We start from the raw sequence: 10,769 nt of genomic DNA on the forward strand, positions 1-10,769 counted from the left end.
AAGCACCATGGGTGTTATGTCACTGTAATGAGCTGGAAAAATGCACTTTGCAGCCGTGTTCTGGTGTAGGTGAGCAGGTTGAGTGTTCTCCCTGAGGCTGGAGGAAAGCATGTTGCAGCAATCAAAACACAAGCTGGCAGTGGCATAGGTGGGAATTTCAGCTGGTTTGGAAGCTTGTAAAAGCCATATGGAGTCATTAGAGCCTGAAGACCCTAGAGGGTGATGTGTGGAAGGTGATACACAGGTTACAGGTAAAGAAAGCAGGTGCAAAGTATGTGTAATCCTGGCAGGTGCAGTAGTATCCTGGACAGATTAATCCTATCAACTCCTTTTCAAAACTGCATTTCCTGAAAGTGATGTTGTTTTGCTGTTTCCTAGGCATAATGCTGGGTTTTGCCCATTCTTCAGTAGTATTTGTGTGTGTCTGTAAGAAAGCCCACACTGATGTATTAATACACATAAATTTACAGATTAATTCTTGTGATGAGAATCTGAACCGATGCTGTGAAATAATAGAATTGAACACTGAGATTCAAGGGCAACTCTTCACAATTCTCAATGAAACATCTCAAGAAGGTAAATCGATTTCCTTGTCTATTTCCTAGTGCTTTTCACATGTAACACTGGCTCTTTCTTTAAGTGTTCTCACATTTTCTTAATGTATGTATATATGTTTTAGGTGGGCATTATGCAGGTGCAGAAACAATAAAAACACGTCTCCTGCCATGGCTAGGGACTTGTTTTTCCTGTGCTGCTTCACGAAGGCTCTTTGGAACCAACTTTTCTCATACTCAGGTATGTAAGAAATTTATTTTAATGGAGTAGAACCATGTGAATTTATATCTGCAGAAGAGCTTTAATGACTTTCTGTTAATAATAACCTCCCTTCCTCCCTGATTTTGCATAAGAAAATGTCCTTAGTTGCTCCTGGAGACACCTGTGGAGACAACCATGCTATTATGGAGAAATTTGTGTTGTAAAAGAAGTCTATGTTATTGTACTGCCTTCCTTTTCTAGGTAAACATTTGCAAAATCATCATAGAAATGTTTATGCCATATCTCTATTAGTAAAAGCCTAACACTGTATGAAAATACACTTGTAAGATGAAGGTGTTAAGCTGAAGGTGTGTATAAACTCAATGCATTAATCTCTGAGCTCCTTTTATTTTTATTGAAGAGAAACTCTCCAGAAGGATTGAAAAAAAAAAGTATTCACGTCCATCCTGACTCCACCATGATCCTGATGTGATATTTGGTGTTAGTATGTATTTGATATTTACTGAAGTGATTGTATTACTAACAGTTTGGCAGAAAAGACAGATCTGCGTTGGCTGATATGGACTAGGGGAAAATACTCAAGATCCTGAGATTTGACAGTGATGACTCCATGTTCTTTGATTTCTCATTTTTATACCTCCACTGTCAAATTCTTTCATAATTAAACTAAAGGCAAATGAAATGTGATATCCTTTAAGAGTCAGATCCTAGTGTATTGCAGGAGCAGGGTCTGCAGAAGAAAAAATACTGAACCAAAAAGTAAAATAATGTTACTAGATGACAGTACACCAGGTACACCAGGTACACATTTGTCATTACCTGTGACATTCAAAATTTAAGGAAAAGCCTGCTGCACAGCTACTTACTTAGTTAATTCCAGTAGTGTCAGACAAAGACAGAGCTGCATGTGTACTAGTGTGCTTCCTGGAATGATAGCACTTGCCACCTCTGTTCTAATAACTTTTTCTGTCATTTTGTGTACATGAATTCCTAAGAGGTTTACTTGAGTTGTTGATACAATCAATCAGAAATTGACTCACTGGAAAAAAACCCCCAACCATGCAACACATATGCAAAATGCTTTGTTCTGGTGATGTGTATACAAGCAGTAAATCTGCACATGCAGACTTTCCATTGGTGAAAAAGTGAATATTTTTCTTAATATAATTGATTTTTGTTTGGTATGCCTGGCAGGTATTGCTTATGTCTCTAGAACGTAAGCAATTATTTTGGTTCTTGGTTTCTTTAGAAATGGTTGTTACTGAAATCTTTAGCAATGCATCTGCCATTAACACTATAGTGCATTGGTGAAGGATTCTGTAAGATAGAATGTTCAAGCAGCCTGACTTTGTGTTTCCTTGTAGGATTCAACTGAGAGAGAGAGGCAGCTGAGAGAACTGGCCAGCGATCAGACCTCTCGACTGCAAGAGCTGAGGGAAAAACTGACTGCAGCTGCCCTGCAGATCAACCATATACAACAAGAGTAGGGAATTTGTGATTCTTTTTTGTTTGCTTTTCCTTTGTCAACAACCCACATATTTCTTTTGTCATCTAAATATTAATGGAGATTTGTAAAATGTTTCATTTATGGTTTAAAGTCAGAGCTTTGAAAATACACCGAGGCTCTGTATCGTGTATATGTATCCAGAGTGGGGTACAAATAATACAGTCATGCCTGCATTCATAAATTGGCTTGGTAGGTTTTGCTTTTGGGAGAGGAGCTGGAAACATGCCAGTATTCTGCATAAAAGTGCATGATTATCCCAGTGGCCTTAGTCAATGAACTTGCATGCTGAGCAAACCTTGATTAAAAAATTGAGTACCTATAATGCAACATTTATTGAAGAACATAATTAACATTTCATAATTGTGGTATAGAATTGGTATGTAAGTATCCAAGAAGATAAAAAGCACTGTGGTGAGATGCAGGAAGACAGTTTGATTTCCAAAGAAGTGACTAGGACTGAACAGTTTTTGCCTAGTTGCATAAGCCCCATTTTGTGAAGCACTGTAGTCTTAAAATTATTAAATTGTTTCAGATACAAATTTGTGCAGTTAATGACAGTTCCATGGCCATTTTAGAGGTAGCTCCAAATGGCAGACACCTTCTTGTTCATCCTGTTAGCATGAGAACAATGAACCTTCACAAGTCTTGGGTCAGTACAGTATGTGATGTATTTTCATGCCCTTAGTAAGAGATTAAGGGAGGTGATTCTGCTCCTGTACTCAGTGCTGGTGAGGCCACACCTTGAGTACTGTGTGCAGTTCTGGGCCCCTCAGTTCAAGAAGGATATTGAGGTGCTGGAGCAGGACCAGAGAGGAGCAACGAGGCTGGTGAAGTGCCATGGTCTAGTAACCACGGTAGGGTTGGATTCAATGATCTCTGAGGTCAGGTCTTTTCTGGTTGATTCTATGATTCTATGATTCCAAGAATATTGGTTTGATTTTCCTCCATACCTTTCTCTAGAATTCATTTTCCCCAAATCTACTTTTCCTTCCCAGTTTTTCTTTACAGTAGAACTGTTTAGCCCACTTTTACTAGTACTCTGCTAGAAGTACTTTGTGAAGGAGCTGGCTAGGGTGTCCATGGGATTGTAATAGTATCTACAGCTTTTCATACTCAGGTTGGAGAATATTGGTTTGATTTTCCTCCATACCTTTCTCTAGAATTCATTTTCCCCAAATCTACTTTTCCTTCCCAGTTTTTCTTTACAGTAGAACTGTTTAGCCCACTTTTACTAGTACTCTGCTAGAAGTACTTTGTGAAGGAGCTGGCTAGGGTGTCCATGGGATTGTAATAGTATCTACAGCTTTTCATACTCAGGTTGGAAGGACAGTCTTTCCTCTTAGCAGGTGTGCTGGCCTTATTACCTGTGCTCCACTCAGTCAGCCTGCTCCTCAAAAAGTCAGAAGGGGAAACTTGTCAATTGATAGGTGTTACAGCTTTCGTTGGTTCAGATCCTCAAAAATCTCACCGGGGTCCTTCAGTAAAGAAAAGGAGGGACCGCCTTACCTACAATATAAATGGAAGCATATTTCATTACAGGAAAACAACTGTAATACCTGTATTTGGAGGGAAAGAAGAGATGTTGGGATTCTTTTTAATATTATGTAAGAGTAAAGGACAGAAGATAAACTTGCTTAACTGGTTGTCTGCCAATGTTTAAGAACACTGCTTCTCTTGGGGAGAGCAGGAGAGGACTCCTTGCCTTTTGAGATGACTTGAATAGCTGGTAATATCCTTTGACTGACTGATATCTTCCAGCAAAGAAAAGAGCCCAAGTACCTGACATAAGAAAACACCTAGGTAAGAACCTAGGTGTTCCTACAGATAAAGAAATCTGTGGGAAAGAAAACTGAGGTGATATAGTTAACATCTTAAATATGAGAACGAAGCCAGTTTCTTTTAGACCTCATCATCTGAGCTACTGCAAAGACACTAAATGTTAAACAGTGGTTTCTCCCATAACAGACTATAGTGTATGCACTCTCCTGCCACAGTATGCTTTTACATTTTAAAGTGAGATTTAAGAGTCTGCTTTGGAGTATGCTTTTTTAAACTCTTGATTTCCCCTGTATTTTTCAGCATGAGGAGCTTGCTCAATAATTTTCATATTTTTCTGCTCCTTTTGTTTGATGAGGAAGATGAATTGATAGATGGTTTACATTGGTAGAAGGACATCTTGTGACTGACTTTATTCTGTGTGATTTAGTCTGAAGACTTCCTGCGCTGAAGACAAGGATGCCCTGAGGAAGTTAGAGCATCTGAATGACTGTAATCAGCAGATTCAAATACTGCGGGATGAGATTTCTGTCTTGGATGCCCAAAAGTCTGTTCTCCAGAGCAGGTAGAGGTTTTTATTCAGAGAAGTCATTGAATCATAGAGTGTTCATGTTAAGTAGCATGAATTCCTTCCTCAACAAAAGCTAAGCTTTTGTACTTTATTATGAAGGAACATTAAACTCCTTAGCTGATGCCTCCTACTGCCCAAATATTTTAATTCGAGGCAGCTATGTTAAGTTTCTGGTAAAACAGCAAAGAATGAAGGTTTGCAAAATACACTGAGAGCAACTGTACAGAATAAAAAGAGATGGTTAGTTTTTTTTATTGATGAGTCTTCTTTGAACACGGTACCAGTACAGGGCAGAACTTGTCTCACTTGACTTCAGTGGTACTGAAAGAGGAACAGATCTCCAAAATATTACTAGCTAAAAGTGTATTTCCTCAGAACAAAGTGCTTGGCTGTACACACTTTGGGAATTACTTTAATTTGATTGTTTAGGCTCTAGCCCATTAAATGTATTGACACAAATGCCTTCATATTAGACTAACCAGCTGCAGCTTCTTTAATTACATTGGCTCAAAATCTCAGCTCACCCTGGTAAAAATTAAATTGACACAAAACTCTGCCCTAAGGAAGAACGTCTGAGGATGGTGAAGTGACCTCATGCTTCTTTACACGTGTGTCATAGGATTGCACGGAGCCACTCTCCTTTCTCCAGGCACAGTGGGAGCAGGTCCCCCCGTTCCCTGTCCCACAGGAGCTGGTCTCCCGGCCAAGCCCGGCGTACAAACGCTTCGCGCCGCGCCTGCCTCGTAGCTCGCTTCAGTGACATCTACGCTCAGGAGCGCTTGGATGCAGAGACCCTTTTAAGGACATACATCAGTGACGTGGAGATGGTACAGAGGATAATATACATTGCAGCTGTGGTAAGAAAGAAATCATATTTCTTATTTTACAGGCCAGGAGTGTTTTATAAAAAATATCTGGATTGTGTGTAAATTAGCATTTCTGTCAAGCACAGAGAAGAAAATTATTCTTTATTGCTTTTTCACATTCTACACTGAAGTCTCAACATTGGAACAGGATCAGTGATCTATAGTACTGATACTGAAAAGACTGAATGGCTCTGAAAGGTACATGATTCCTTGCCTAATCAGCACCACCTCACCTAGATGAATTTTTTTGGGAATACTGCATTTTAGAAAGCTAAAAATCTTTCCACATCATGCATTCCTCTTGTCTGTAGCTATGTGTTTCTCTAGTTTCATTGGATGCCTTGAAGCTGCCTAGATACCTCATATTTACTATGAGCTCAGTCTGAAGAAAAGTTATTTTCATTTTTCTGTACTTAATCTTCTTTTCCATAAACATGGTGTAGTACATGCCTGTGTCAGACAGGCAGAGTATCTCTTAGTGTGATACCAAGCACATTTAACGTACTGAAGACTTTTTACTCCAGCTGTCGTTCAGTTTACACCCTCCAATTCAACCTTTTTCCCCAGCAGACAAGAGGTGCTCCTGTCTGATGTGTTAGGCTGTGGCATGTAAAATGCTATTTCTATTTATCTTTGAATGTGATTGCTTTGATTGTGGGTGTGTGATGGAATCCTATGCAAATACAGAAGGTTAGGTGGGAAGCTTTTCATTCCTGTCTTCTGCAAATAAATCACACTCAACTTAATCAGAGAATTCCTCCCAGATGAGTACTATTTTTAACTTTCCCTTTTACAGCAGTGCTTTGTATTCCTCCTTATGATGATGATACTGGTTTAAGTTCCTTTTCTCAGCTAACTGATAAAAATGAATCTCAGTCTTCTGGATTTAACTAGATGTTCTGTTTGCAGGAATCTTTTCATGCAGCAAAGATGGCCTACAGGCAGTTCAAAATGCGTGTAAGAGAGATTCTGTCCTTAGGTCACTCAGGACCTGAGTCACTTGAAGACGCTGTCCTGGATTATATAGTTCGCCATGAGGACCTGTATGACGTTCGAGCCAGTGTCAATGTAAGCCAAGGGCAGTGGGGAAGTGACAGGAGCTAATAAATTCAGAATGTGTAAACTAGAAATGCTCTGTAACCTGAAGAAGGAAAAATTTATCATATGGATTTTGTCTTGCAGCAGTTTACTTTCCAAATTAATATTGCAGTATGGCCTAGTAATTGCTTGTTTTATTTGTCTGTGACTGGAATGTCTCTGCACATATAATATTTTTTGTAAGATAAAGTATTAATCAAATAAATATTTTTCTTGAATTTTGTGCTTTACTGAAAAGCTGCATCAGCTTCCTAAGATTGATGTCAATAATGTAGCTCATGCTTCATTTCTAAAATAACAGCACATTCTTTCTGAAGCTAGTGTTTTCTAGAATAGTCTCAGGCACCATTCCTGTGAGCTTTATACTGATTTTTAAATGTAGAGAGCTGAGAGGCATATTTAGGAGGGATTTCCATACTTGCCTGTGAATAAAATTGTTAGTGAGTGCAAATTACTCAAATGTGTTTATTTTCAGGACGTAATTCTCTCCATGAACATCAACCCAAAGATTTCATGTCCACCAGAAATTGATTTCATTGTGATCAGCACTTTGATTCAAGAGTTGTGCTGTGTGGCTTTTTCAATGCAGACACTCATTCCTCCTCTTGATGTTGCCTTTGGTATTGATGGAGAACTTTTCAGTGAGACCAAGTAAGAACTCTTTATTTTCAATCAGATTCTCACACCTGATGGATCTTTTTAATAGTGTAATCTACTTGATTTCTAATTAATATAAAGGTTTTTGATTGCCAAACACTAATTTAGGGCAAATATTCCTGCTCTGTAGAAAATTTGGTATGTCTTTAAGGTTTATGATAGTGTATAAAGGCCAGGATGTATGCAGTGTTAACTTTTTTTTAATGAAGAGCAGAAAACTTTTCTGGATAAACTTCAGTCTCTAGAGCATATTTAATTTATTTAAGAGGAAATTAATCCTCAACTTTCCTTTCCTTGTTTAGTACCTATCTGCTTTTTATAAAATGTTTGCATCTTTGTCCCTCCTTTCTGGCCTGTGCTGTAAAAGTCCTGTTTACTGGCAGTTGGTGTCTGTTACCAGGATTGTCACCGTGTTTGCTGCTACCTCCAGGCTGTGACTGCTGTACAGCATGTGAATATTAATATGCTCCTATCTCTTCTGGTTTAGAACTGAGGAAAAAAAAAACCCTAGTCTTTTAAAAATGGGAATTTTGTTAAAAAAATTCACACCATAACATGGTTTTCCTTTTTGCTGTAGGGTCAGGGCTGGCTGGTTTGTTAGCTGGCAGAGAACTGTAGGGTGCTTCCATGCCTTCTAGAAAATTAATGGAATTGATAGCTCTGCAAAAAAATTGCTTTCAAAAGAAAAAAACCCCTACATCAATAAGGAGGTTTCTAATAATAATTTAAAATAGTATGGAACCCAGGTGGAGAAGAGCTTGAGAAGCCAAGGAGACAAATAGAAAAGAGTAGCCTTGCAAGAGGAGAGTGCAAAGTCACAGAGGACTGCTCAATGATCCTGTCCAAATGCAGTTAGCTGTTTGGTACTCAGAGCTGTTGGCTGAATTAAGAAGGCAGCAGTGCTGTGGTATAGTCTTGGGATGCTTTCTCCACCCACTTGATGTGTGTGACCTTCAAGAAACATGTAATGTGTTTATATGTGCTGCAATGGGTGACACATACTCACACCTATCTATTTATGTGGATAAATGTGGCATATATATATATGTTTACAAGTACAGCATGTGTATGTGGTACACAGAGATGGAACAAAACTTGTAGAAATTAAAATAGCTCCATTAGTTATGTGATAACATTCTATAAAGGGCTGGACAAACTCATGTATCCTATACCTTGCTTCATGCCTCTGTTTGCAGCATTGTTTTATACAGGTTGCTGTTGAAATACGTTACTAAAGTAGAGAAGCATTGCTCTATTTTATTTTTGGGTTTTTTGGTATTTATTTTGAGTTTGAATCCACAAAGCCAGACATGCTATTTAGCCAATATTCCAGACTTAGGGAGGTAATATATATCTGGTATATTAATACAGGCCTTCAAAATAATTTCTCTTAGCTAAAAAGTCACTATTTCATTGGCAATATCTGAGGATCTTGCTAATAAAGTTGGCTCATGTCTCAAAGTACTAGGATGTAACTTTATAGTTGAGATAAAGTATTTCTGTAATATCCTTTATAAGAGTCCTGTTTTGGCAAGATATTTCAGGAAGATGGGATGACTATGCCTGCCAAATTGCTGCTCAGATGATTTAAGCTGTCAGTGGTCACAGGGGCCCTGGCTTATGTGGGGCTTATGCAAGCATATGGTCTAGTAGCCTTCTGAAAGTGTGAGAAGGCTTTATTGGAGTGTCTGTCACTATAAGTAGACAGTATGTTCTGCTAAGTCTGTCTTACAAGTGCCTTTCTTGTACAGGATCACTTAAAGCGTACTTAATTCTGTGATACAGAAATATTGTCAAGCAAGTTGTTAGAGTTGTAGCTAGTGTTCTGCTTTTAATCAGCATTGATGACTTGAAACATATTTATCTTTTGGCACTTATACCCTGACATTCCTTGTGCTCTGTGTTTCAACAGGTACTATCGCAGTTTCGACTCAGATTACACAGCAGCCTTGGTGGCCTATCACGTATGGCCTGCTCTGATGGAAAATAGTATTGTAATTGCGAAAGGAGAGGCAGTAACTAAAAGAGGAGCTCTGGTGTGTATTTTGTAAAAGAATATCTGAAGGGAAATTGTTTGGTTTCAACACTTTTTAAAATTTAAATGATAGATTTGTAACTGTTCCCCGTATAGGTGGAGTTGTATACCAAAGATAAGTTAGGTTTCAATGCCCCATCCTGTATTTAGGATGAATAGTTCCATTTTCCTTCACGTATTAATTCTGCAGATGTATGATTGTTGGTAGAGCCTGTTCTAAGGAGAAAGTTTACTGTGTTTACTCTCTGTCCTCAAGTCTTGTCTCCAGCATGGCAAGTCTGTTTGCAGAGTCTGTCTTTATTAAACCCCCTCTCTCAAAAGAGGTTTGTCAAATTCCTTTCTTGTAGTAGTCTTGCAGAAGTAGAATTAGAAGCAGAAGCTGTAGCACCCGTCCTCTTCTATCTTGTCTTGTAAACCTGAATGCTTGTAGTATTAGCAGCATCAAGTATTTTAACTCTGAATGTAGGCAGCCTATTAAAAATGCTGATGTGCCATATGTACCTTTTAACATGGGGAATAAATGCCTTTGCTGGGTCTTGGATGAGCTGAAGCTGAACTGACAGATAGTTATTGCCTCATATAATGATCAGTGGAAATACTTCCTGAGAAACAGATCATACTTAAATTTTCAGGAGTATTGACAGTGTACCTTGGAATGCTTTCCCCCTAGTCCTGTTTGCTTCAGTACCCTTCTGAATAACTAATTGCATTATCCTGCAGTACATACACAGAACACAGTCCCTGCTTCCTGAAATTAGTAACCTCAATTTACCCTCTAATGCCTCAAAGGAGCAGAAAATCAGTATGGGGTGAGCAGGAGGGAAAGAACTGAGCTTGTACTAATCAGATATGTGAAACCTTAGCAGAGTTCTGCATATGATATAGTTAAACCACATTTTTAATTATTACTGTAAAAGTAGAGTATATTTTTCTAATTGTTAGCCCATCTTATTAAATGGACATAGGTGCCTTCAGCTTAAAATGTGAATATTGAAAGGGTGAGGGGCTCTGGGTAAGGTTCACTTTTTTTGTGTGTGTGCAGGGTGTGAAAGAAACTAGAAAGTTTTCTGAATGTTGATGGGTCCCCAGGTGGATTTTTTGGGTATTGTTCTTTAGCACATCTGAGTTTCCTTTTCTGTTTGTCTTGCAGTTGTCTCGAAGCCGCAGTTCTTCACCACTGAGGAGCAGAAGCCCAAGTAAGCAGGCATATTAGTTCATAATGACTCGTGGTTTTCACATTAAGTTCTTGCAAGATTGAGCAAAGAGGCACAATAACATGCTGAAGATTTTTGTCTCTAAAGTACTTGTCCATGTCTTATTTTTAAAATGGGTAGCTCCTTTTGTTTCTGTGTGTGAAAAAAGGCTGAAATTTCTGACTTGGGGGAGAACTTGTTTTTAACTCTACTCAGACCACTGTGAGTTCTCTCTGCTGGTTGCCTTCATTGTGGTCAGTTCTATAACGTGTAAAATTTGCTCCCTTCC

The 10,769-nt window shown here is 38.6% G+C and overlaps 1 protein-coding gene across 1 annotated transcript in view; it reads left to right on the forward strand.

The window, feature by feature from the left end:
• Positions 1-470: 470 nt before the first annotated feature.
• Positions 471-10,769, forward strand: part of SPATA18 (spermatogenesis associated 18) — a gene marked incomplete at its 5' end in the record, with an annotated part of 10,484 nt that continues 185 nt past the window's right edge. Inside the window, 10 exon segments of the mRNA XM_009072562.1 lie at positions 471-576; positions 680-795; positions 2,142-2,260; positions 4,491-4,625; positions 5,251-5,488; positions 6,407-6,565; positions 7,071-7,246; positions 9,165-9,288; positions 9,635-9,697; positions 10,438-10,483. Coding sequence (XP_009070810.1) covers positions 471-576; positions 680-795; positions 2,142-2,260; positions 4,491-4,625; positions 5,251-5,488; positions 6,407-6,565; positions 7,071-7,246; positions 9,165-9,288; positions 9,635-9,697; positions 10,438-10,483 — 1,282 coding nt within the window.

The sequence above is a fragment of the Acanthisitta chloris genome, unplaced genomic scaffold, assembly GCF_000695815.1.
Source record: "Acanthisitta chloris isolate BGI_N310 unplaced genomic scaffold, ASM69581v1 scaffold6274, whole genome shotgun sequence".
NCBI lineage: Eukaryota > Metazoa > Chordata > Aves > Passeriformes > Acanthisittidae > Acanthisitta > Acanthisitta chloris.